The sequence below is a fragment of the Hemicordylus capensis genome, chromosome 6 (genome assembly GCF_027244095.1).
Source record: "Hemicordylus capensis ecotype Gifberg chromosome 6, rHemCap1.1.pri, whole genome shotgun sequence".
Taxonomy (NCBI): Eukaryota; Metazoa; Chordata; class Lepidosauria; order Squamata; family Cordylidae; genus Hemicordylus; species Hemicordylus capensis.
Window position 1 is genome coordinate 29,789,297 of NC_069662.1, and position 26,821 is coordinate 29,816,117.

A 26,821-nucleotide genomic window follows, 5' to 3' on the forward strand; every position below is an offset into this window, starting at 1 on the left:
TGTTTGGTCTCATGTCTCTCATCCTTCTCTTGGCAATGCCCCAGAGATTCTCTATGGGGTCAGGTCAGGCGAGTTTGCTGGCCAATCAAGCACAGTACACTGTATACTTTTCAGAGGTCCGATATTGTTCTATTCTTCAATCCTTGTCTTCTTGGTTCCATGTAATATTCTAATTTTCTGAGATTGTGGATTTTGGGTTTTCATGAGCTGTACACCATGATCATCACAATTATAACAAATTAAGGCTTGACTTATCTCGCTTTGCATGTAATGCGTCTGTCTCATATATCAGTTCCACCTTTTAATTTGCATTACTGAAATTAATGGACTTTTGCACGATATTCTAATTTTCCGAGTTTCACCTGTAGAAGAGGGGCCAGACTTTGTTGCCCCTGAGGGCGGGACTGTGACACCTCGCCATGAGTGTTGAGGCGTTCATAGTTAATCAGCCTCTGGTTAAGTGGTTTCCACCACTTAAGGAAACTTATCACTCACCCTCATCTTCCAAGCATCTCAGAGTAGTTGTCTTGGCACAAACATTCTAAATTCACATGGGAATTGACAATAAAAGATGTCACCCAGGATAAACAATGAAGGATTTATTCTTGTTTGGAACAAATGTAACACTTCTTTATACAGAGCTACATGATGTATATCTTCCTGCTGGTAACCGTTTCAGGCCAACTGACCTTAACTGTCAGACTCCTCCCAATCTGCATATGGAATCAGCACTGCCCAATCATCACACTGCATTACTGCAACTGCCTAGAGAGCCCCCAGAGCTCTAGAGAATGTGAAAGCCCCAGCCTCCTGCCATCCAACCGTGAGTTCAGGTAAATGCCTGCAAAAAGGGGAATTCTGAGCTGGGGGAGGAGTAGATCAGGAAGCCGCCTCGCTTCTATTCCCTGCCTTTGGGGCAGCCTGAACAGCAGCACCACCGCTCTCCAGAGCCTTGTGTAGCACGTGGCTGCTGGGAATGACCTAGTTTCCTTGCCGGCTGCCATTGCCTCCACCAGCAGCATGTCAGGCACGGCAAAGGACAAGTGCCGAACTGCCAATGATTGGGCTACAGCTGCACTAGGGGGTGCGGGATCCGTCCAGGGCCCAGCTGCAAAGACCTCCTTGGCAGCAAGGACAGTGGTCACAGGAATGCTGCGGCAGCCAGTCGATGATCTCAGTCCATGCTGGTCCGCCGCCGCCTGCTTCCCTCCCTGCCCTAGCAAGCCCTGGGGTGGGGTGGGGGATCTGAAACTTCCCAACCTATGCCAGTTCAGTAGACTTTAAACCAGATGCCTACAGATATGCCACCTAGTTGGTGTTCTTGGCTTGTAGATATGCTGGCACACATTTGAAACATTATGAGCAATTAAAAAGCAGGCCTAGAAGGGGGCCACCTTCTCCCTCAAGTGCTTCATCTTCCGCCTTAGGGAGCCCTGCCCCTAAAAAGACACAAAGGGGAAGCGCATAAACACATTTTAAGAAATCTAAAAAAGGGAAGTATAGATCTAAGCCAAAGTGAAAAGAGCATACACACTTCTGAACTCTCAGACCCTGACTTGCCTGATCCTAGAAGCCCCACCTCTAGGGTTTCAGAACACACACACACCCGCACCCGCGGGACCCCTCAGAACCCTCTGGCTTAGTCTCCATCTACCCTGGGACCTATTATCCCTCTGGATGAGGAGCTCATCCCAATGGAGGATTCCCCAGAGGGCCCAGGGGACCCCTCTGGTGTGCCAGTCTGGACCCTGAACACCCAGGCAGAGGAGGAGTGGTCTGACGGGCAAGAACCAAAAGGTTCAGAGGCTTTGCATATACTTTTCTGCTATTTGGACTTTGCTCCACTGACGAATAAGTCTATATGTACTTGGGGCTTGATCCACCCACATTTCCAGAATTCAAGCCACCAAGTAAAAGTGTGCTAGTGTTTGCTAGCCCAAGGGCAAATAATATGGCCCTTCCAGTTCAAAAGTTGTCTTTTTCTGTGGAGGCAGCAAAGATGGAATGAAAACTTACCACCTCCAATAGAAAGAACTCGGCAATAGCTAACAAATTCTCTTTCTCTCCCTCCCACCCCAACAGATGCTCCGGTGGTGGTGACACTTTGAGATTGGTCCTCCCCTGGGATGGGGAGCCCACCCTAAAGGTCCCCACTGATAAAAACTTGGAAGAGGCCATGAGGTGCACTCATGATTCGGCTGCCTTAGTGATGAGAGCTTCTGCAGCTGCCTTTATGATATCCAGGACATTCCTCATCTGGCTAGATGGCTTAATACAAAAATCAAACTCTGGTACCGCTCGCACAAGGCAAACACTCATAAAATTACATGAGGCGCAGGCCTTTATCTGGGCTTCCATTGTTGACTCTCTTCGCCTTGCATCAGAGATAGCAATGGCTTCAGTAGTGGGCCGCCGTAATTTATGATTGAAATATTGCCAGGTTGATGCTACCTCCAAAAGCAGCCTCACAGCAGTACCCTTGAATGGGGGAAAAATGTTTGGGGATGAGGCTTTAAAAGAAATACTCATAGAGTCAAAAGATAAAAAGAAAGTCTAAGCAATAATTCTGAAATGGGGGTGTGTGCTTTTGGATGGTCACCTCTCTGCACACTTGTATGCCTGAGAGTGCACTGACTCCGTCCACTGGGTACTCATATCCATTGAGGTGGGCTACTCCATAAGAGTGGGACACAAATCCCCAACACTTCCTGCTCACTCCAACCTCCCGCCTACCCTTGAAACACGAGGGTCTCACAGGGGCAATTCAGTAGCTCTTGTCAATAAGGGCCATAGAGCATGTCCCAAGAGTTCAGTCGGGTACAAGCAATTACTCCATCATTTTCACGGTCCCCAAAAAGATGGCTCTCTACGAGCGGTGCTGGATTTAAAATTCTCAACCGCTATGTACAAAAAGTGGAAATTCCACTTGGAGTCCATAAGGTCAATCACAGGGGCCTTCCAGTATCTTGACTGTCTAACCTCAATGGACCTAAAGAGGCTTAGCACCTCTCATATTTACAATAATCTGGTCACCAGTGCTAGCACATCTCTGCCTCCTGGGCTTAGGGATATTTGTGTATCTCCATCAACAGTTGCTAAAATCTCTTTCACTTCAGGCAGGGACCAACAAGGACCTACAAAGCACCCTTCAGGTGCTCTATAACCATAGCTTCTTGATCAACAGAGAGAAAAGCCAGCTCACTCCATTTCACCAACTGCTCCATCTGGGCATTCTGATAGACATGCAGTGGGTCAAACTATTCATACCTCCAGAATGCAGGCTCACTCTGGAGAATGAAGAGAGACAAGCCCTAGTAAAGAGAACCTTCCACTGCTCTCCCATTCCAAAATCCTGGGGCTGATGGTGGCAGCCAAGGAGGCAGTGCCATGGGCACGCTTTCATCTGAGACCCCTGAAGCGGTTTCTTCTACCATTCCATCCGGAGATTGCAGTAAAATCCAGCAGATGGGTCACCCTGACGTCTCTGGTACTTCAGTCTGTGCACTGGGGGACAACTATGCCATTCCTCTTGGTGGGAAAGGAGTTCCTGGGTCTGCCCTGGATCATCATCGCCACAGACGTCAGCAAATACAGGTGGGGTGCCCATTGCCTCCGCGAGTCAGCTCAAGGAAAGTTCAAAAGATGAAAAGGAGCACAGTATCAACTGGCTGGAGCTCCGAGCTATCCTGATGGCACTCTGAGCATTCCAGTCCATCAACACATGTTGATATGCACAGACAACACCATGGCAAAGGTGCTCATGAATCACCAGTGGGGATGAGGTTGGGATTCCTGCAGTTGGAAGTGGTCCTTCAGTTCCACGGGGCCTAGCAACAGGTGACATCCATGACAGCCCACCGTATGCAGGGAAGACGTGAACATGGTGGCAGACTAGCTCAGTTGGAAGGAACTTCTCCCAGGGGAATGGAAGATGAACCTGAATACAGTACCTTCCACCTTATCATGACACATTTTGGCTGGCTATCTGTGGACCTTTTTGTGACTCCATCCAATGCAAAGTTACAGCACTTTTTCTCCTAGTTCCCCTGCCCTCAGGTAGAGGCAGTGGATGGACTTTCAGCTCACTGGCTCGAGGGTCTCCTGTATTCATTCATTCATTCATTCATTCATTCATTCATTCATTCGATTTCTATACCACCCTTCCAAAAAATGGCTCAGGGTGGTTTACACGGAGAAATAACAAATAAATAAGATGGAACCCTCTCCCTGAAGGGCTCACAATCTAAAAAGAAACATAAGATAGACACCAGCAACAGTCACTGGAGGTACTGTGCTGGGTGTATGCCTTTCCGCCGACCCCGCTCCTTGCCCAGGTCCTTCAGAGAGTAAAACTCAAGGTGGAAATAATCTTTTTGGCTCCATTCTAGCCCAAAGAAGACCCTGGTTTGTCAGAAATCACCAACGTGTCCACAACAGAACACCTGATGCTAAAGAAGGGTCATGGAGCTCTTCTTTAGCAGGGCTCAGTGTGTCTTCCAGCTCCAAGCCAGCCGAAGCTGGCTACCTGGAAACTGAACAGCACTCCTATGCCTCCAGCATAGCATAGTGGACTAGGACCGGGAAGACCTGAGTTTGAATCCTCATTCAACTATGAAACTCACTGGGTGACTCTGGGCTAGTCATGTATCTCTGAGCCTAACCTGCCTCACAGGTTTGTTGTGAGGATAAAAATAAGCATGTACACAGCTCTGAGCTCCTTGCAGGAAGAGTGGGATATAAATGTGATAAATAATTTTTTAAAAATGTTACAGTTATTCATTCAAGGTGCTTCGAACAATGTTAGCCTTCAACAAGTAGGATTTACCAACATACCTGGAGTGCCTTCCAAAAATGGCTTACCAAGCATGTAATCCCCAAGGGATCAGCTACCATAAGACACATCCTCCAATTTCTCCAGGATGGACTGGGGTCCCTCTGCAAACACGTTAAAATGCTAGGCTGCCTTCCTGGTAGGACTAATCTCAGGGGTTTCCAAACGTTCTCCGCAGAAGCAGCCTCACTTAGTGTTGCCTCATAAGGGCAAATCTGCTCTCTCCCCAGTGGGCACCATCTCCCCTTGTTTCAACCTCCCGGCAGGTGTCTCCTCGTGTGTTGCCTTGGCGCAGAGCTGCGCCACAGCAACATATGACCCAAAAAACTGGGTTAGCGGAGCGCTCGGGCAGGGCATACTGGAGCTTCCAGGGGCCACGCAGCCCCCAACTCCCCAGCCCCCGCTGGCTCCGTCATGGAGCCGGCAATCGTGTGGGCAGCCGATCCGGCCGTCCAGGGCTCCTGCCCTGCTTGTGTGCAGGGAGAGCAGGCTTATCCCACTCTCCCTGCTTCCCTTCCCAAACCAGGTCTCACTGATTGTGAGACCCGGCTCATTAACTTGATCCAACTAAAGTATTGTGCCTCAGAGGAAATGGTGGCAGCCATTCTTACAAAGCCTCTAGCCAGAGAACAGTTTCAGAGTTTGCTGGAAGCAATGGAACTTGTGGGCTGAAGAGTGAGTCAACGATAAGGGGGATGTTAGAATTTACTGCATAAACATTGTCTCTGCTATTTTCTAGGGAGCATGCTTGTGGCTCTTTCTGCATGAGAGACTCTTAATCTGTCCCCCCCACCCCACTTAGCCTATGTTTTAGTTAGTAATAAGTTAGTCCCCTGTTAACTGGGCAAAGAGGCAACTTTTACTGTGGTGATTCTCTTTATTTAGCAGGGGGAGAGTAACTGGCCCTATCCACCCCCAGCACAGTACCTCCAGTGAATGTTGCTGGTGTCTATCTTGTGTGTGTTTTTTTTAAGAATGTGAGCCCTTTGGGGACAGGGAGCCATCTTATTTATTTATTATTTCTCTGTGTAAACCGCCCTGAGCCATTTTTGGAAGGGTGGTATAGAAATCGAATTAATAATAACAATAATAATACCAAACTCTTTTTTCTCAGTTAAAGTTGCTTCCTGTACAATTGAGGAGAAGTAAAGTCTTTGCAACACTTATGGTGCCAGGGGTCAAAGAGACCTCACAAAATGCTCTTGGAGTACTGTTAGCATGTTTCATGTCTGTAGATGCTTAGACCAAAATCTGTTCATTCCTTCTCTTGTAGGCAAAGAGCATGGAGAATATCCTGAGGTCATTCACACAATTAAAAACTGTTCTACCTGGTTCTGGGAGCTATGTGTGCTCCCAACTTTCAGTTGTGTGGATGCAAGGTAAGAGGAAAACCTTAGCTTGGTAAGAGGAAAAGGTAGATGGAAGTAATTATGTGGAAACAAGGTAGGAGGAAAAGCTACCTAGGTGGATATAGTCAAATAGTTCCACCATCACGCTTGGAAAATGCAACCCCATGCCTCTCTTTTTACTTTCAGCTTTCTTCTCCATAGTTTGCCACTTCTTCCTCTGTGGACTAAATTGTCCTTCGACAGCAAGGTCACTGGCTTAGCTTCGAGACATAATTTTGCAGATTTTGGATCTGCACAGAGTGTTGGAGTGTCTTGCCATGGAGAGTCACATTGAATCAAATATCTCACACCAAATCAAAAAGACAAAATGAGCCATGCCAGGTCTACATATTTACAGTACTTATCAAAGCATAATTACTTTACATGGAGACTAATGACCCCCCCCCCACACACACACCTTGTTAGTCCTATATTTTTTTCTATGGAACTCTCATAAATCTACATTAAAGGTACTTATCAGATCAGAGCCAATCCTAATTTAGTAGCATACAGATTTACTGCTGAAAGTTTTAAGATAAACCATATTTCAGGTTCATTTAAATGACTATAATGGGTTACTCCTATTTCTGTTCTCTAAATGCTTGCAATTATTTTACTTCAGACAAGATCCAGTCTAAGTTAGTCATGACTAAACACCACTGAAATAAATGAGACAATTTAGTCACAACTACCTTAAGTCCTGTTAATCTTAATAAGACTTTGTAATGGCTTAGTCTGGATCCTGCCTATTGTAAATTGTATGAATAGCGTGAAGAATTAACTCCCAGGTTTCATTAAAAATTATATTTCCATATGTTGCTGGGTCTGGAGTTTAGTGAGGTAAACATGGCAACTGTTGCTAGGTACTGGGACTGACAAGGAGAATTTCATGGATCTCAGAACCCAGGAAGCAGAGTCAGTTGGAAGTTAACTACCAAGAAAGAAGCTGTCAGAAAAGCACTCGGACTGAGAGCTGATCTTGTGGTAACAAGCATGAATTGTCCCCTTTGCTAAACACAGTCAGAGATGCTCTAACCCCTGGACCTTGGGCCTGGACCGTGGACTACAAGGTCTTGGGGGGGGGGGGGCTCCTGCAGCTCCCCCGCTGTTGCTGCCCCACCACACCAAACTTCTGTCTCTTCATAATTTCAGCTGCCATGTGCATGGCTGAGGGCTAGCAGCCGGGGGATGGAGTGACCGCTGGGCCTTGTCTATCCAGCCCAGCGGCTCTTGATAATTGTGAGGCACTCCAGGGCACATGCGCAGTTGAAATAGATGGTTGAAAGCCGATACCCCAGTATGTATTTGAATGGGAGACTACATGTGTGAGCACTGTAAGATATTTCCTTTAGGGGATGGAGCCACTCTAGGAAGTATCTTGCATGAAGAAGGTTTCAAGTTCTCTCCTCGGCATCTCCAAGATAGGGCTGAGAGAGACTTGTGCCTGCAACCTTGAAGAAGCTGCCACTGCCTGTCTGTATAGAGAATACTGAGCTACATAGATGGAACAGTGGTCTGACTTGGAAAAAGGCAACTTATAAATAACAGAAAGCTGTAATTGGTTGTGCTTTGAAATATACAGGTTCAATTTTTGTTCTGTTTTTCTTTTTCTTTTTGAAAAAATAAATCCTCTTTGGCTTTAAAATATATGGACATTCTCTATTGGAGTAACACCCAAATCCCATAGCATTCCCCCATTATTTGAGAGCAATAAATATTATAGAAGATTATCTGTAGCAGATAAATACAGGCAAAGTGATTGAGCAGGTGGTGGCTTCCCAGCTCCAGGCAGTCTTGGAGGAAATTGATTATCTAGACCCATTTCAAACTGACTTTCGGGTGGACTATGGGGTCAGCCTGATGGATGATCTCCAATTGGGAATTTACAGAGGGAGTGCGACTCTGTTGGTCCTTTTGGATCTCTTGGTGGATTTCGATACTATTGACCATAGTATCCTTCTGGAACGTCTGAGGGGATTGGGGGTTGGAGGCACTGCTTTGCAGTGGTTACGCTCCTACCTCACAGGCAGATTCCAGATGGTGTCTCTTGGAGACTATTGTTCATCAACATCTGAACTTTCGTATCGTGTCCCTCAGGGCTCCATACTGTCTCTGATGTTTAACATCTACTGTACATGAAACCTCTGGGAGAGATCATCAGTGGATTTGGTGCAGGGTGTTATCAATATGCTGGTGACACCCAAATCTATTTCTCCATGTCAATATCATCAAGAGAGAAGACATAACCTCCCTAAATGTCTGCCTGGAGGCAGTAATGGGCTGGATGAGGGATAAGAAACTGAGGCTGAATCCAGATAAGAAGAAAGTACTTATTGTGCGGAGTCAAAACTCAGGAGATGATTTTGATCTGCCAGTTGTGGATGGGGTCATGCTCCCTCAGAAGGAACAGGTGTGCAGTCTGGGGATGCTTCTGGATCTGAGCCTCTCTCTGGTGTCCCAGGTTGAGGCGGTGGCCAGGGGTGCTTTTTATCAGCTTCAGCTGATAGGCCAGCTATGTATGTTTCTTGAGATGAATGACCTCAGAACAGTGGTACATATGCTGGTAACCTCTAGGCTGGATTACTGCAATGTGCTCTGTGTGGGGCTACCTTTCTATGTAGTCCGGAAACTGCAGTTGGTTCAGAATGCGGCAGCCAGTTTGGTCTCTGGGTCATCTAGGAGAGACCATATTACGCCTATGTTGAAGGAATTACACTGGCTGCTGATACTTTTCCAGGCAAAATACAAGGTGCTGGTCATTACCTATAAAGCCCTAAACAGCGTAGGCTCTGGGTATTTAAAAGAACGTCTTATTCACCATGAGCCCCACTGCCTGCTAAGATCATCTGGAGAGGTTCACCTGCGGCTGCTGCCAACCCGTCTGGCAGCTACTCGGGAATGGGCCTTCTCCATTGCTGCCCCTGGACTTTGGAATGCACTCCCTGTTGAAATAAGAGCCTCCCCATCTCTGGCTTTAAAAAAGCCATCTCTGGCAATATCTATTAAAAAGATATTGAAGACACATTTATTCACCCAGGCTTTTAATTAGATTTATAGTTTTAAATAATTTTAATGTTGGGTTTTAAATGTTTTTAATCTTTTAAATGATTTTGATTGTAAACTGCCCAGAGATGTGGTATAGAAATATTTTGGGTGGTATAGAAATATTTTAAATAAATAAATAAATAAATAAATAAATAAAATGATGGCAGCGGTTGCAGAAACCATCACAAATGGAAATTAATACAAGTAGTTATAAGTAGAACTAATGAAGCCTAATCTACAGTTATTAAAACATGATCACTCTTAAGACTCTCTCCCCAGTGCTGTAAATTTGGTTTGGTTTGTTAGTGCATGGGTTACAGAGGATGTGTGTTGCCTATACTTTGAGTGGCTGCCATCTTGAACCAATGGCCACATTCACACGAAACATGAAACTGGAGGTAAAAGGGCCTCCGGTTTCAATTTCCGAACACCCAAATGCAGGCAACTGCAGTTACAGCAGAAAATGGACCTGTGGTTTCTCCCCCGGACAGTTATTTGTACCTTCGGTTTGTAGTGAGGTTTGCCACCTGGAGCTCCAGTTCTGCAGTGCCAGTGTTGTGTCCAAATGCGACACTGCAGTCTGGTTGTTTTGTAACCAGAGTTGAGGAAGGAAACTCCTCCCTTGCTCCAGCTGCTATTGGCTGCCAGGGCTGTCCTTCAGTCAAGATGGAAGTTCCAGCAGGCAGTTTCCCCTCCTTGATGCAGTCTCTCTGACAGCGGAGAGGGAGCTCTCCAGTATGTCCTAATTTGCATGGGAGAGTGGGGGTAGGGGGAGCAGAACCGCAGGTCCATTGGACCTGCAGTTCCACATTACGTGCGAATATGTCCAATATGACAGTTTGTCAAAAATATACCCCCAGTGGGGTCCCTGAGGAGCCCCTCCGATGCGCTATGAAGTTGGTGTGTATCCAACTATAAATGCAAAAGTTATTAGAGGGTGATATATACACACATGGATATAGGGATCTCACAATTTCTTCCCTTCAGAAATCAGACTAAAGCATAGTTATTTAAAAGTGATGGGGCTCTGCTTCCAATGTGGTATTTTTGTTGTTGATTTGCTTGCTTCCCCCAAACAATTAGATTATTCAGTATGCATAGATTCTATTAGAGCAGCTGCATGTGAACCTATGTGGCTGGCATCCAGACTAACACTGCGCTGGTGCTATGGGAGAGAGAGGATTTTCACCTATTTCCCCTTTCCTCCGAAGCTCACTGTGTCTTCCCAAAATATGTTCCCGGAGCTCATGCGACAGGAGGTAAGGGAGCTTGGTTAAAATCACCCTTCCCCCAAAGCACCACTGCACTGTTAGTCTGGAAGTCAGCTAATGTCTTTGAACAATGCAATACTGAATCTTCTGAGTGGGTGGGATTTTCAGCAGGAAACCAGTGCACAGGGAAATAGCTGACTTCCCCACTTCATGTGTACTTCTGTGATCCTGATCATGATGTGAGACCCTTGCATATCTTTTTTTGGGGGGGGGGGAGAGAAGAGTCACTTCTAGTTTATCTCTTAAAAGCACATTTGCACAGCTAATTTGACCCAGAATACATCAGCAGCTACACCACCATTTCAGTGCAAAACATCACCAATATTTCTCTGCCATCTTCCAAGGGCCAAAAACATTGGCTCATGGTGCATCAGTTTGCATCATATTGCTCCGCCTGCTCAAGGAGTAGAATTGTAGTCAGATTTCTCCTGTGTTTCTCCACACAAGTTTTCTCCATTGTTTGTGCCACCTAGTGTCCTTCAGGGAGGTAATTGTCATTATCTCAAATCACTGTGATTAAATATCCTACTTGCCAAAGCCCTCCCGGACATTTGGAGGCTGCTAGCAACAATAAATAAACGAAAAACTTGTTTTTCAAAGGACTTTAGTACTATTTAGTGCTTGGGTGAAAGACAGACAAGTTGTGACATTAGCCTTCAAGTGTTGGAAGTTGTTGCAGGTTCTTTGAATATTAGAGGATAGGTTTCAAATCAATCAGAAAAATCAAGATATGATTGAAGTCAGGGTGTAATTAATCTAGTGTTGGATTGTATTGAGCTCCTTAAAAATAGAGGATGTGCCTTCAATATGGCAATATAATTTATGTTGAGAATATTTTATTGTTACTGCTGCTCTTTCCAAATGAATGCAAGGCACATATTTCTATGTGCAATATGAGAGATCCCCTCCGTATCCCACATGAATATTACCAGGCTGGTGACCTCATTATTGGAGGGATTGTTTCTCAGCTCACTGCCATGTTTGAAACCATGTCCTTTGTAGAAGACCCAAAGACAAACTTTTTTGAGGAAACAGTGTAAGGATTTTATTCACATTACATACAGTTTGAACAGATTGAAACCACTGGCTGATATCCTGATGAACAAAGTGCTTGTGTAACGAGTCAAGTTGTGCTAGCACAAGAAGCTCACAGAATTGCACTAAAAATGCCATAGATTTGTGGAATTGTGCAAAAGTTCCATTTAAAACAGAAGTGCAAAATAACACTAGTTTTGAATGCAAGCTCCAGACTTATCACAAGTGGTTAGGGCAGAAGCTTTGTGGTGGAATGATATCCTTCATGCTTCATTAGGATGTCAGCCAATAAATGTGGATAATATAAGCAATGTCTTAGAAAATTACTAAAAAGCTGCCTTACATTTTATATAACAATATTATTGCAGGAGTCTATATATCTGTGAGGTCAGAGCCAGCTTCTAGCAACTTTTTAGGTTAATACTGTGGCTGTAAAGGAGGTATAAAAATTTACAGTACAGAACATATTGCATATCATGGTTTGTGTCCCATAAATTTATTTTCCCATCAAAGTTGACCAAAAACCTGAAGTAAACAAAGGCTGCGGTCTTTTTAAAATTTTTGCCTGTGTGGACTTTGACTTTAGTTGATTAAAACTGAATACATCTAATAATTAGCTCAGCTGCTGAGGTGCTATAGAATGTTTATGACCATTCTGGCTTAGGGTTAGATGAGGATTCAACAGAGCAGGTGCAACTGGTATTATAAAATATTTGGTCATCTGTTTCTATTTGCGAGTAGTAGAGTAGAAGTCATGTGAGAAATGTTTATGTGAGTGTATGAATCTAATCTAATCCACTTTATAGTGCAGCGGGGAAGTAACTTGCCTAGGGAGCAAGGGGTTGCTGGTTTGAATCCCTGTTGGTATGTTTCCCCGAAACACTTATATCGGGCAGCAGCGATATAGGAAGATGCTGAAAGGCATAATCTTGTACTGCATGGGAGGAGACAATGGTAAACCCCTCCTGTATTCTACCAAAAGAAAACCACATGGCTCTGTGGTTGCCAGGAATTGACACTGACCTGATGGCACAACCTTTACCTTTATGAATTATATGAATTTGTACTTGCATATGAAGGGATACAGAAAAGATATTTGCTTGGAATAAGGACCCATTGTTGGTTGTTCACTGTTCTAATTCCTATGTTTGCCTAGAAATGATGGATGGCATACCATTATTGTGCAAAATGACTCATTTTACTGAAACTTTGCCAGGATAACATTTTGGGTCCTCAATATGAATTTCTTGCCTTGTGAGCAAAACTCTGGAAAGAGCAGGCAGTTTGCAACAGTTGTATACACAGACAGCTCAGAAGAGTTGTATACACACAATTAGCCCTGTAAACTATATGTTTGAACTTTTAGCCACTGTATTTGGATAAGTGGCTTATGTTTTTTAACTACGACACCATATAGAAGAAACATGTGCCACTGAGTGAGAAGGGGACCTTGGAAATATTGTGAAAATGTATTTGAATCAAAAAGACTTTGGAGGCACTATGCCCTCGTGAGAACAATACATGGAAAGTCACCGAGGAAGACTATGAGTCAAAATGCATCTGACTTTATAAGGATCTATAAAGACTCAAATTCACTTAGAATCACAAGACTATGACTATCTAGTCAATGCATGTCTGAGGACTTTAAAAATACACAAACTAATTACCTAACCAGCATATATATGAGGACTTTTAACGTATTATGACTTTTTAAAACAATCCTTAAATTTCAAGCAATTTTATGCAGCATTATTAACCTATATTATTAAAATACCCATTTATATTGTCTTTTGTAGGTCTATGTTGGAACATATTACAGTTTTTCTTGATCTTTTGCATTGCTTTGGTTTATCTTTTGGATCAGATTCTTACCCTGCTTTTTAAAAAAAGATTTTTAAATGCTTTTATTAGTATTATAAGTAAAAACAGAAAATGTTACATCTCTGAGATTCCAGCAAACATACATGTTTACAAACAAGATCTTATCCATACAAAAAAAACACCCATTCATAAGAAAGATACAAAAATAGTAATAGTATATCTAAAGAGTAAAATATATTTAATTGACTAGCCACACAAAGTCTAAATCTAGGCATCCATATGGAATTTTGAACCTCCCAGAGAACCTGCTGGATAAAGAGAGGAGAACAAACCCTGCCGTATAGGTAATTCAAACACCCACTGTGTTCTGCAGTAAAAATACCCATCCCAAACATTAAACTATATTCTTTAGAGAGAATATAAATTTCCCCACTACCAATTCATCCTTCATCTGATTTAAGTCCTATTGAAGGGGGGCGGGGGATCTAAAAGCTATTCAGAAACTTCCAAAATCCTAAATCTAGTGAATCTGATGAGTTTGCTCCTGCATCTTGCTTTGTTATGTGTATTGCAATACTTAAAAAATTATCAGAAATTCATTATTATTTCCATTTTATGTACCTACAGTACTGTTGGGAATATGCACTCCTCAGTAGTAATAATACGTATAACTCAAATGATGTACAGTTTCATGCCATGAAGCTGAAGCTAGGGATGTGCACAGAACCATGCGGGGGTGGTTGGATGGTGGTGGGGTGTGCTGCTTTTAGAGTGGGGAGGGTGCACTTATCCTTCCCTCTGCTCTTCCCCCGCCGGCACACCTTTTTTCTAAAGACCATTGGGGCGGCAGCAAACCTCCCTGCCGCTCTGTTGCCCCCATTTACTGGATACAACCGGAAGTATCCGATGCGCTGGATACAACCGTATCCAGTTGTGCCGGATACAACCGGACGTATCCGACTGTGAAAAAAGGAGTGCCGGCAGGGGAAGAGTGGAGGAAGAGGTAAGTGCACCCTCGCCTGGTTTTAAAGCAGCACCCCCGCCATCGAACCCATGGAACCGGCTACCATTCGAACTGGTTTGGAAGCCCATAAAGGGTCTCCGAACCAGTTCCATGCACATTCCTAGCTGATGCTTTCAAGGTAACAAAAAATATTGCAAGACATTCATGGGGGGCAGAGTAGCTATCTAATGCATCATCCAATACTTGTTTTAGTATACAGCCAAAGAACTACCAGCATGTCCTGGCTTTCCTGTTTGCCCTGAAGGAGGTCAATGAAAATCCCAAGGTCTTACCAAATGTCAGCCTGGGATTCCACATCTATGACAGCTACTCTAATGCAAAAATGACTTATCAGAACACCCTGAACCTTCTCTTCAACTTGAAGAGGATTGTCCCCAACTACAGTTGTGACATCCAGAAGAATCTGTTAGCTGTCATAGGGAATCTTGATTCTGAAACTTCCCTCCACATGGCCAATATCTTAAGCAACTACAAGATTCCGCAGGTAGGAGCTGTTCTTTCGGGACAAAGAAAGATACAAATCTGAATGGCACAAAACAGACATGTCTGGCTGTTGTCTTTATTTTTTCAAGTAAAAGGTATCAAAAACATTGCATTCATAGTGCTCAGAAATACTCCAGTGTGTAGCCACACATCTGGAAATATAATGTGCATCTGAGCTTGATGTTGGGTTTGCTATTGGTTTCCTGCTAAGGAAGATGCAATGTTAATTTTGTGTGTGGGGGTGAGGAGTTTAGTTTTGTACAAACATTCCCAGTTCTGCTCAGGAACAATTAAAAAGGATGAAGCACAGAAGCTACTTAATTATTCTTACATTTTTAACTCACTTGCTAGACAGGATTCTTAAAGGGGCTAACAATAGAAATCAGCAATAGAAAACAAAAAATCATTGTGAAATGAACTGAATTCTAAAATAAATAATCAAGTTTGGAAGCAGAATCTGTGAAAAAATTTATCCAGACTTGGCATAATGGGATGTTTCCAAGGTTTCCCACCCCTGTTCTAAAGGGAGGGAGGGAAAGAAGGATCTCCTCAGGTGACCTTTCATGAATGAACCATGTCTTCCACAACTGGCTGACATTACCAATGTGGCCCTTGGTCTCATACCTACCTAGGGCACCATGGACATTGAGTACACTTGCAAGAGGATCTCTCTGGAAGATCTCAGTACATAGTGGGAAGCTGTGTGTATGAGACACACTGTTGTATCTTTAGGTAACCAGGGATTTTAGGGCTTTAAAGGTTGAAAGCAGCATCAGAAATTGTGCCTAGCAAAGAACTGTTGCAGTTCTTTCAGGAATATGGTGATATTGTTCCCATCCATCTAATTGCTATATTCTGAAGTAGAAATAGCTTTTGAACACTCATTAAAAGAGCCCATTGTAAATTAGGGGTGTGCAAGCCAACTCAATTTGAACTCTGGTTTGAATTGAACTGGGCCGGTTGGGCTGGTCCGAGGTAGAAATGAACCAGCACCCCCAAAGTGGGGTGCCAGTCCAAGTTTGAACCGGACCAGCCTCAGTTCTAAGAATCAGTTTGGAGGCCAGTTTGTGGATACCTGTAAAGGGAAAGGGGACATTCCCAAATCATAAAGGCGGGGGGGCGGAGGTCCTTATTACCTTAAATGTTCAAGCCGTGGTGGTGATGGAGAGTCTCTGAAGACATCGGAGATGGTGGTGGGCGATGGTGGTGGGCGATGGTGGGGGCTCTTCTAGGCCTCTTACCGACCTCCTGAATGACAACTTGGGTCAGCTGCAGCCAGGTTCGGGCCTCTGCGCATGTGCTGAGGCAGTTTTTGTGACCTCCACTCATGTACAGAGTCCATTTGCTTTGCTGACTGAATGACCATAATAATAAAGAACTGAAATGGATTGAAATTGAGTCCCTTTGCATTACCATGCAAATCACGTGGTGATGCAAATGGTCTCTGCATATGCGTGGAGGCCCAAACTGGGCTACAGCCAGTCTGGGCTGTCATTTGGGAAGCTGGCAGGGGGCAGGGGGCTTGGAGGGGGCTCCCCCTGCTGCCTCCAATGTTTTCAATGACTTGTCACCACCACCTGAAAATTTAAGGTAGTAAGGACCCTTTTGCTCACACCCCCCCCGCACAGTCTTTAGGATTAGGTATTAGAGAATGCCTCCTCTTACTTGTAAAGGGGAATCCTCAAGGATTCCCCTTTACAACTATCCCCGAACCAGCCCGTGAACTGGTTCAGCCCAGTTCGATGGCCAAACTGGATCGGACTCAGATCTGCCAAGCCCAAAGCTGTGTTGTGCTGGGTCAGTTCAAATCCTGTCTGGATTCAAACTGAACCAGCCAAATCAATTCCATGTACATCTCTATTGTAAAGCAGATGGCAATCCTTTCATCTAGATCTTACTAAATCAATATATGCTCCATAATCTCATTGCTAAGAATAAGGTGCAGCTGGCACACGAGGCTAATCTGAAGACATGTTCTCTTGGCCACTACTCAGGCAGCACATTTCAGTCCAGTAGTACCACCAAGCTGCATATCTAGTTTTTCAAGTGCACCCAGAACAGGCTACCCTCCTATCTGCTGTTCCTTTTAGTAGTTGACATTAAGAGCATCAGACCACTTGTGAGAGGGCATTGGTCTAGTTCAGAACTGTTGCACTAGCTTGTTGCACTAAGTCTTTTGAGAACATTTAAATTGTTTAAATTGTTTTAAGTCATTTAAATTGTTGTGAGTTTGCTGAAATCATTGACTGACTTTCTGACTAACACAGTCCTGTGGAAGGAAAGGGAGAATTATATTTTTAGTCTGGATTCTTAACCAGGAACACAAAACTGCTATATGAAACAAGGCTGGTCTGGGGGATGGGTGAGCTTAGTAGTTGCCTAGGGCACCTATCTGAAGGGTGTGCTAAACTGAGCTTGCACAAATTGCACAACTGGGCAACACTGATAAACTAACTATTGGGGTGGGCTGAGACACTAAAGGTACTCTTCACTCCGGGCACTATTTATTCTAGAGCAGGCCCTGGCACTGACACTTCAATAATCAAGATGTCAGCCATAATGATTTATGAAGTATTGTACTACGGGGACATGCAGAGAGACATAACTATCTATAATCAGTTGTAACTATTCAGGGTTTTGTTTTTTAAAATTAGGTCACCTACTGCTTCTTTGCTCCAGTGATGAATGCTAACATCCAATTCCCTTCCATCTACCAGATGGTCCCCAAGGAACGCTATCAGTATACTGGCATTATTCAGTTACTTCTGTATTTCCAATGGACATGGATTGGGATGATCGCACTAGATGATGATAAAGGTGAAAAGTTTCTGAAAATCTTGATGCCACTCCTTTCTGAGAATGGCATCTGTTCTGCCTTCACTGATAAGTTACCAGTCTTTACTTCCACTGAAGACACAATTAACATTTTCTTCTCATTTTCAAGAGAGAACATGGGACTTTTTGGAACCAAGACCAAAGTATATGTCATAAATGCAGATGCTCCTACCGTATTATGTTTGAAATGGTTTCTCTATCAGACAGAATTAGAAAATATTGCTGATTCAGTGATGGGTAAAGTGTGGATTATGACAGCACAGTGGGAATTCTCATCAAACATGTTTTCTAGGAATTTGAATATTGACTTCTTCCATGGTGCTTTGTCCTTCACTGTAAACTCGAATGAGGTGTTTGGTTTCCAAGATTTCCTTCATATTATAAGTTCTCACTGGCCAAAAGAAGATGGTTTTGTTAGGGTCTTCCTTGAACAGGCATTCAACTGTATACTTCCAGATCCTAAACAGGATGAGGAGAAAACAGGCAGATGTACTGGGGAGGAGAAATTGGAGAACCTTCCTGGGACATTTTTTGAAATGAGCATGACTTCCCAAAGCTACAGTATATACAATGCAGTCCATGCCATAGCACAAGCCATGAACTCAATGAAAAAGAAACACAGGACAATGCTGGGGGATGGAGACAGCTTGGAACCCCCAAATTTGCAAGCTTGGCAGGTAAAACAAAGTAAGTAATACTTTGTAATAGCAGCAGAATCCATAGGTGCAGCTGATAAATTTACTGAAAACAGTGGCAGATTGTGCACATGCAAGAAAACCACGTAGCTGTGCAAAATGTTGACTTTGTGCTCTTGTGAGAATGTTCTCTGCAATGAAATCAGGTGGAGGAAGAAGCTTCCCAGCAGGAGTTGAACAAGTTTTTCACTTTCTTGTGCAGGTGCAAGGATGTTTGTGCTACTGTACCACTAGTCTAGAATGCAGGCTCCCAGTGAATTGCAATGAGCTAGTGCACAACATGTTTGTACAAGCACTCTGTTTGGACATCAGCCACTAACTGCAATCCCAATGCATTTTGAGATAAAATCGTGAGCAGTGAGTGTGAAATGTTATGCAAGTGCTCAAACAGCCCTACATGATATTGCACAGGATATTGCTTCTCTCTCTTGGCCCATTTTAGTGTCCATATACCCAGTTGCCTTCCCTGCGCTGTAGATAATACTTTGGATTTATATAACACTTTTCAAGTGTTCAGAGTGCTTTGATTAAATTATATCACCACTTCAGATAGACCCGTATTATTAGCTCCATTGTGCATGTCGGAGTGATCATAGCTTAACTGAGTAATTCATTCTCTGAAGTAGGACTTGACCAAGTGACTGCTCAGTGAAGTTAAATGTACTGGCTAGGGATGTGCACAGAACCATTTCTAGAGATTTGGTTCAAATTAGGACCAAGTTTCAAGTGAACTGACACTCCACAAACCGATTAGTTTGAATGGACTGGGAGTCCGGTTCATTCGATTGATCCGGTACGACCCAGTCCAAGGGACTATGCTTATAAATGGGAATCTGATGAGGATTCCCCTTTACAAGCAAAGGGGAATTCTATCTTTAAAAAGCTAAGGGTGGCCAGGAGGGCAGCAAGAGGGCAACTTACTGGCAGCGGCGGCTCCTCTAAACCCTGATGCTCCCCTCTGGCAGTGCAGTGGCATGGTTTTGGCCTCCATGCATGCGCAGAGGCCAGAATCACACTGCCGCATGGGCCACACTACTGGGGGTGAGCACCAGAATTTAGAGGAGCCACCAGTGCTGGTAAAGTGCCCTCTCATCACCACCATGGCTGCCCTTAGCAGCCTTTTAAAGGCAGGATTCCCCTTTGCTTGTAAAGGGGAATCCTCACCGTATTCACCTTTACAGGCATAGCCTCTCAAACCATCAAACCAGCTTGAACCAGTCTGTAATGGAGCGGGCCCGGTTTGGTTTGAACTTGAACTGGCTGCCCTTTTTCTTAGCCAGCCCGGTTTGAGTTTGAACTGGGTTGGCTTGAATCAAACCAGTTAAATTTGAACCAGTTCTGCACACCCTTAATATTGGATGGCATCCAGATTAGCCCTGTGCTGGTGCAATAGTGCTGACCTTTACACTAATTCTGTGCCATCGCATAAGCAGGAAGGGTGATTTTCTACCATTCCCCATTCATGAGAGAGAGCTGTTCGTCTGGTAGCAAGCATGAATTGTCCCCTTTGCTAACCAGGGTCTGCTCTGGTTTGCACTTGAATGGGAGACTGTGTGTGAGCACCCTTTGGGGATGGAGCTACTCTGGGAGGAGCACCTGCCTGCTTGCATGTAGAAGCTACCAAGTTCCCTCTCTGGCATCTCCAAGATAGGGTCGAGAGAGTCTCTTGCCTGCAACCAGAGATGCTGCTGCCGGTCTGTGTAGACAAAACTTAGTGAGAGAGACCAATGGTCTGACTCAATATATAGCAGCTTCCTATCTTCCTTCTAAAACTCACTGTGCCTCCTGAAAATATATCCCTGAAGGTCAAATGACAGGCCACCTAATGGCACAGCGGGGAAGTAACCTGCCTAGAGAGCAGGAGGCTGTTGGTTCGAATCCAAGCTGGTGTGTTCCCCAGACTATGGAAAACACCTATATTGGGCAGCAGTGATATAGGAAGATGCTGAAAGGCATCATCTCATACTGTTGGGTTGGGGGAGACAATGGTAAACCCTTCCTGTATTCTTCCAAGAAAATTATATGGCTCTGTGGTCGCCAGGAGTTGACACCGACTCAATGGCACAACCTTTCCTTTCCTTTACAGTGGACTTCAGAGGGAAGGGGAAATTGATGCTGCAGCATTAGTGTGGAAGCCAGCAGTGTTGCATCAGTGGAGTGCTAGGCTGGATGTCGGCCACTATCCATTTGGATTGACACTTTGAAAGGATTTCATCCATGTCTCTGGGAACTGGCCAAAGGCGGCTCTTTATTAGCTTCCTCCAGTGGTAGCTAAATATCACTTGAAGAAGGAGAGGAGATAAATGAGTGTTTATCCATGGGTGTTTGGCTGCTCAGCAGTATCCTGGCTGAGCTCTGAAGCAGCCTCTTGCGGTTACACAGCTCTTGTTATCTCTCCTATGGGAGAGGAGAGCTGGTCTTGTGGTAGCAAGCATGACTTGTCCCCTTAGCTAAGCAGGATCTGCCCTGGTTGCATATGAAAGGGAGACCACATGTGAGCACTGTAAGATATCCCGTTATGGGATGAAGCCGCTCTGGGATGAGCAGGTGGTTTCAAGTTCCCTCCCTGACTTCTCCAAGATAGGACAAGATTTTTTTATAGGACAAGATTTCTTTATTGAACCAACAAACTACCAAAGCATTCTTGCCTGCAACCTTGGAGAAGCTGCTGCCAACCTGTGAAGACAATACTGAGCTAGATAGACCAATGGTCTGACTCAGTATATGGCAGCTTCCTATGTCCCTACATTATGCCCTCCTAATACTGCAGAACATGCAAGACAGTAAATAGAAAGGCTGACATCCTCACTAATGGAATGCTTGTGTAAAGGCGTTGCCTTAGTGCAAATCTGTTGCACTAGCCCCTTGCATTACATCTGAGCTTTAATTCTAATCTAGTGTTCCACAAGCATATTTTGACATGACTATGTGGTCTTGTGCTAGTGCAACTTTGCTTGCCACACAAATGGTCTGCTATTTATGTTTGGTTTTTTTAAAGGTTGTGCAACACTAGTTGGAATGCAAACTCAGACATAACGCAAGGAGCAAGCTCAACAGCTTTGCACCAGTGCAACACCTTTCCACAAGCTTCCAGTTTGTTAATGGTTCAGCAAAGAATTTTCCATGGACTTGCTTGTATTTCTGTTTAGGGAGGAAGTATTTCACCATTATTTTTCTTTCCGAAATCTAACTGAAATCTAACATTTGGGACAAAGATTCACCTCTAACATGTGGAGCACTTGGTCCCTTCTGTGCCCTCCCTAAAAATATTTTCTGGTGCTGGCACCAGATAATGGCACAGCTTTCAATATTTCAAGCTCTTTCATAACAGGGCCTCATTGGAATGAGAAAAAACAACAACAAAACCTCAACAGCCAGTGCTTCAAAATCTCCTGGAGGTTTTACAGACAGGGCTTTATGCTGTGGGGTATCCGAGGAGCGAATCAATTTCGTAGAAGATTCGAGACAATTTAATCCGGGGGATTAGGTGGAGTACATAGCCCTTGGCTGCTCCCCTACGCACATCAAAGACAAGTGTCGGAGCTTAGCAGAAACATTGAGGTTTGTTTCAAAAGCCACTGGAAGTAGAGGATTATCTTAAATCAGACACACGTCCGGCTAAGCCAGAATTCTCCCCCTCCTTTTGGGGAAAAACAATGCCTTGTCTGTCCTGGTCCCTGATAGCCCGCAGGGAGGTTGGGTTAAATCCAGTGAATATGTGGACTGACACACTCCAATCAGGAGTGGATTCAGGGGGAAAGCCCTGTCTGTAAAATCTCCTGGTGAAAGAGGAAAAGAAAGCCCCTTCCTCCATTGTTGTCATTTTATTTGCTAAGATTGTCTTTGCTTGTTTCCATCTAGCTTCATCCTTTTCTGAGGAGCATCTCTTTTAACAACAGTGCTGGGGACCTTGTATATTTCAATAAGGATGGTGAACTAGTAACAGGATATGACATTATCAATTGGGTTACTTTCCCAAACATGTCTTTTGTAAGAATGAAAGTAGGAAAGATGGATCCTGAGGCTCCACTGGGAAGAGAGTTCGCCATTAATAAGGAGTTCATCACATGGCACAGGAAGTTCAATCAGGTGGGATCTGCCTGCAAATAATAGAGTAAAATGCCAATTGGAAAAGTGCACCAATGATGACAAATGATGACCACTAGGGTTGTGCAGTTGGATTGTTCCAACAGGTATGGTCAGAATGAGTTCTACAACAGGAGGGAGCTCTGACAGTCTGAACTCTGACAAAATTCTTTCCTGTCATTGTGGAACTCAGTCAAAATTCTGACATGTTTGTTGGACAATGCCCCCCTGCAGCGCCCTTTCCCCTCCTCCTCCTCCTCCTCCCTCCTCCTGCCTTCCCCTGCCCTCTCCCTGTCCCCCTTGCTTACCTGGACCTGGTGGCAGAGTAAAAACTTTCTCTTTTTTTCTTTTTACATGGATAGGCTGTACCACTCTCTTTGTGTAACGACAACTGCCATCCAGGTTACCGCAAACAGAAGAAGGAGGGGGAGCCATTTTGTTGCTATGACTGTGTTCCATGTCCAGAAGGGAAGATTTCTGACCATAGCGGTAGGAGACATAAAATACAATGCTATACAACAGGAGTTCCCAGCTGGTGCTATTCCAGATGTTGCTGAACTACAACTCCCATCATTCCCAGCTACAAGTTTTTTTGTGGCTGGTGATGATGGGAGTTGTAGTCCAGCAACATCTGGAGTACCACAGGTTGGGAACTCCTGCTATACAGAGATATTTGCATGAATGGAGATTATATATGCTTGTGCACAAGGTGCAACAAGGTCCAATGACCAATGCTTTAATATAGTCAGGAATACACAAGAAAAGTCAATATTCTAAAAGTATTTAGATTATGCAGCTTACAATTATTTTAGCAGTACTATCAATACAGGAGAAGCAGGCACTCTTTTGTAGATGAGAACTTTTTACACATGCCCATGAAATTTGTAACAGGAGTGACTCAGTGTATTGGTGCACATCATGGAGGTGTACAACAGAGGGGGGGGGAGGGGGAGAGAGATCGATCGATCTGGCTTATGCACCCACAACTTCTCTTGGGAGTCAGCCGATCAGAAGAATATTCACATATAGTCTGAATATAAAGATGGGATGGGGCCTTCCCAGCAGAATTCCAAAGAGAACTATAATTCAAGGTAGATTATAGATTTGTCATGAATGGGGAAACCTGCATAAATGCTGCTTTTACAACTGCTACATCTGAACAGTACTGAGGCTGCCTTAGAAGTAGAACAGCCTCAGGTGCAGTGTTATGGAGCTGTAACACTGTCCATCTTGTTAGCCATTGTTGTTCAACCCAAGGGAGGTACTATTTCTGTTATTCACTCTCTTCAATAATAATTCACCCTTGATTCATGCACTCCTCCCACTGATACAGCTGAAATCTGAAATCCTAAATTGTTCTACTGCAATGTAGCTATTACCATAGATATCACAAGCTTACCCAACAGGGATCCATAGTTGTCAGGGAACTGTACACCACTGCACAGTGGCTTTTGTTACCATATGCTTTTCTTACATATGGTAGCTATCTTTGATAGGAAGTTTTCCAACACATTTTGTTGGGAAAGATAGGAAGAAAATCCAGTAGCCAAGTTGAGGCACTCCATTCATCCTGCTACAAGGATGATGAGGCAGTTAATTTATCAGCCACTTGTATTTAAAGAGTTCCAACAAGTGGAAATAAGGGGCACGTTGTTGTTAACAAGTGAGATGGAACACTCCTTCTTTCAGCTCATGGAACTGCACTGCTCCTGTGCAGGGCCTTGACATAGTCCAGTAGAAATCCACGAAGAAACAGGTGTACTAATTCCACACAAAGCAACCCAGTGCTTTGAAAAATTCTTGGAGGGCAGTTACCGGTATTCTAGGAGGTTGACGTGGGAGCCTTTAGTTAGCTTATTAGAACCTCAATCCCTGATCACATGCTGCTCCAAATAAATTTCCCCTTTCCTATTTTATTTTTGTGTGTGTTTAGAATGTTGGTGTGTTTAGAATTTAGCTACAGATAAATATTTCAGTGAAAACAGTTTTATGAACACTGGGACATTCATAGAATCGTACAGAATCAGAATCATCTTTATTATGGTCTCTGACCAGAAAAAGGACAAAGCAAACAAAGTTTAAAGCATCCGATAAAGCAAGGAGTATACATAATCATAGCAATATAAATAAAATAATACAAAAAATCCTAATCAAAAGAAAACCCACTGGCATTCATATATTTGTACCTACTGAAATGTGCTAAGTAATTACCAACAAACGAACAAAATACAATTCAAGATTGTGTGATCATCTCCTGTCCAACTGCTTGAGATTTCATTGTTCTAATCAGATATATGTGATTGAAATATTATGGTGGTTGACATCCAGACTAACACTGCACTGGTGTTACTTACACTTGGTGCACTAGTGCAAAGATGTTACACCACGTAGTCCCACTAAGTTGGAACCTTGAGTTCCATATTAGTTTTGTGCTGGTGCTCTTGAGTATCCTGTGGTGTGCCTCCCTGCAGTGAAACTTCTTCCTGAGTCCACATATGTTGGACAGAATGATGCAAAGCTATCTGCCACCCTTGTGCAGGTGCACTGCTTGTGCAAGCAGACCAGAAGTACAAGAGACTGAACAGCATTGAGCATCTTCTCTCCTACAAGATCTTCTTGCGTGGGTACATCTTTGTTCATTGCACTGTTTCAGTGTTAGTCTGAATGTCAGCCAGTATGTTTAAATTGCTGAAGCTTTTTCTCCCCAGATATGGATGACTGTCATGAATGCCCAGAAGATCAATATCCAAACAAAGACAAAAACCAATGCCTTCTGAAGGTTCTGAATTTCCTGTCTTATCATGAACCTTTGGGGATTACTTTAGTTTCACTGGCACTGTGTTTCTCTCTGATCACAGCTGTGGTGCTTGGAATCTTCATTAAACACCGGCATACTCCCATTATCAAAGCCAACAATCGGGATCTCACATACACCCTCCTCATCTCCCTCCTGCTCTGCTTCCTCTGTTCTTTGCTATTCATTGGCCAGCCACAGACAGTGACCTGCCATCTACGTCAAACAGCTTTTGGCGTCATCTTCTCAGTAGCTGTCTCTTCTGTGTTAGCCAAAACTATCACTGTGGTTCTGGCTTTCATGGCCACTAAGCCAGGAGCCCGGATAAGGAAATGGGTGGGGAAAGGACTGGCAAACTCAGTTGTTCTTTCCTGTTCTATAATTCAAGCAGGGATTTGTGTTCTGTGGCTCTGTATTTCTCCTCCATTCCGAGATGTGGACATGTACTCTCTGGCTGGAGAAATTGTAGTGGAATGTAATGAAGGATCTGTTGCTATGTTTTATTGTGTTTTGGGATACATGGGATTTATAGCTCTGGTCACTCTCATTGTGGCTTTCTTTGCTAGGAAATTGCCCAATACATTTAATGAAGCCAAATTCATCACGTTCAGCATGTTGATGTTTTCCAGCGTCTGGCTATCCTTTGTACCAACTTATCTGAGCACCAAGGGAAAATCCATGGTGGCTGTGGAGATTTTCTCTATCTTGGCCTCCAGTGCTGGATTACTCGGTTGTATCTTTACTCCAAAATGGTATATAATTGTTTTCAGGCCTGAACTGAACAGCAAAGACTGTCTGCTAATAAGAAGCAAGTAATCATTCCACTTGCATATACTTGTATGTATTTGTCATTTCTACAATTGTATGTTAATGTGAATCTGGAAGAAACATTAAAAAGATATTTAAAATATTTTATCCCACCCCCAGTTCACTTCTCTTTTTACAGTAACCTCATTACTTGTGTGATTTGTGGTGGTGTTATCTTATAAATGTGGATGAGGAAGCAAACTTCAAAGGATGGCAGGAAGTTCCTAATTTTCTGGTTTATTCCCAGGGCCCTTGACTAGCAGGTATGGTGGTAACTGATCATTCCCACAAGTTCAGTGGGCAACATCCAGACAAAGTTAGTCATGATTAAATCCAATTGAAAATAATGGTGCTCATGCCTAATTTGCCTCACTGATTTCAGTGGTGATTTAGTCATGACTACCTAGTCTGAAACTTGCCCAATGATTCTAGAAAAAAACTGAAGTTCGAAGTTTTGTTAAAACATAATATTTTGTCCATGAATTTTTTTAAAAAAGAAGTTAGATTATGAGTCCCCTTTTTATAAGCAATCTGCAAAGCATGGCCTTAATGGAAACAAAAATGTCAAAACCATCACTGTTGTTCTGGCTTTCATAACCACTAAGCCAGGATCCCAGGTAAGATATAAAATTGGTGGGAAAGGACTGGCTATCTCAGTTATTTCCTGCTTCCTTATTCAAGCAGGGATCTGTACTGTGTGGCTCTG

At 43.7% G+C, this 26,821-nt stretch overlaps 1 protein-coding gene across 1 annotated transcript; it reads left to right on the forward strand.

Moving 5' to 3' along the window:
- The first annotated feature begins 777 nt into the window (after nucleotides 1–777).
- On the forward strand, nucleotides 778–26,228 carry LOC128328922 (vomeronasal type-2 receptor 26-like). The gene is made up of 6 exons (XM_053259167.1): nucleotides 778–833; nucleotides 6,105–6,210; nucleotides 14,608–14,899; nucleotides 17,553–18,410; nucleotides 22,877–23,003; nucleotides 25,223–26,228. Exons 3-6 carry the CDS (start codon nucleotides 14,738–14,740, stop codon nucleotides 26,122–26,124), a joined length of 2,049 nt encoding a protein of 682 aa, XP_053115142.1. The 5' UTR covers nucleotides 778–833; nucleotides 6,105–6,210; nucleotides 14,608–14,737; the 3' UTR covers nucleotides 26,125–26,228.
- Nucleotides 26,229–26,821: the final 593 nt, after the last annotated feature.

What these genes read in the sequence shown, in the direction of transcription:
- LOC128328922 (XM_053259167.1), top strand. Translation starts at nt 14,738, where the DNA reads ATGACTTATCAGAACACCCTGAACCTTCTCTTCAACTTGAAGAGGATT. An exon ending in GCAACTACAAGATTCCGCAG is followed by an intron (nt 14,900 to 17,552) that starts GTAGGAGCTGTT and finishes TTTTAAAATTAG; the next exon opens with GTCACCTACTGCTTCTTTGC. An exon ending in CAAATTTGCAAGCTTGGCAG is followed by an intron (nt 18,411 to 22,876) that starts GTAAAACAAAGT and finishes TTACATGGATAG; the next exon opens with GCTGTACCACTCTCTTTGTG.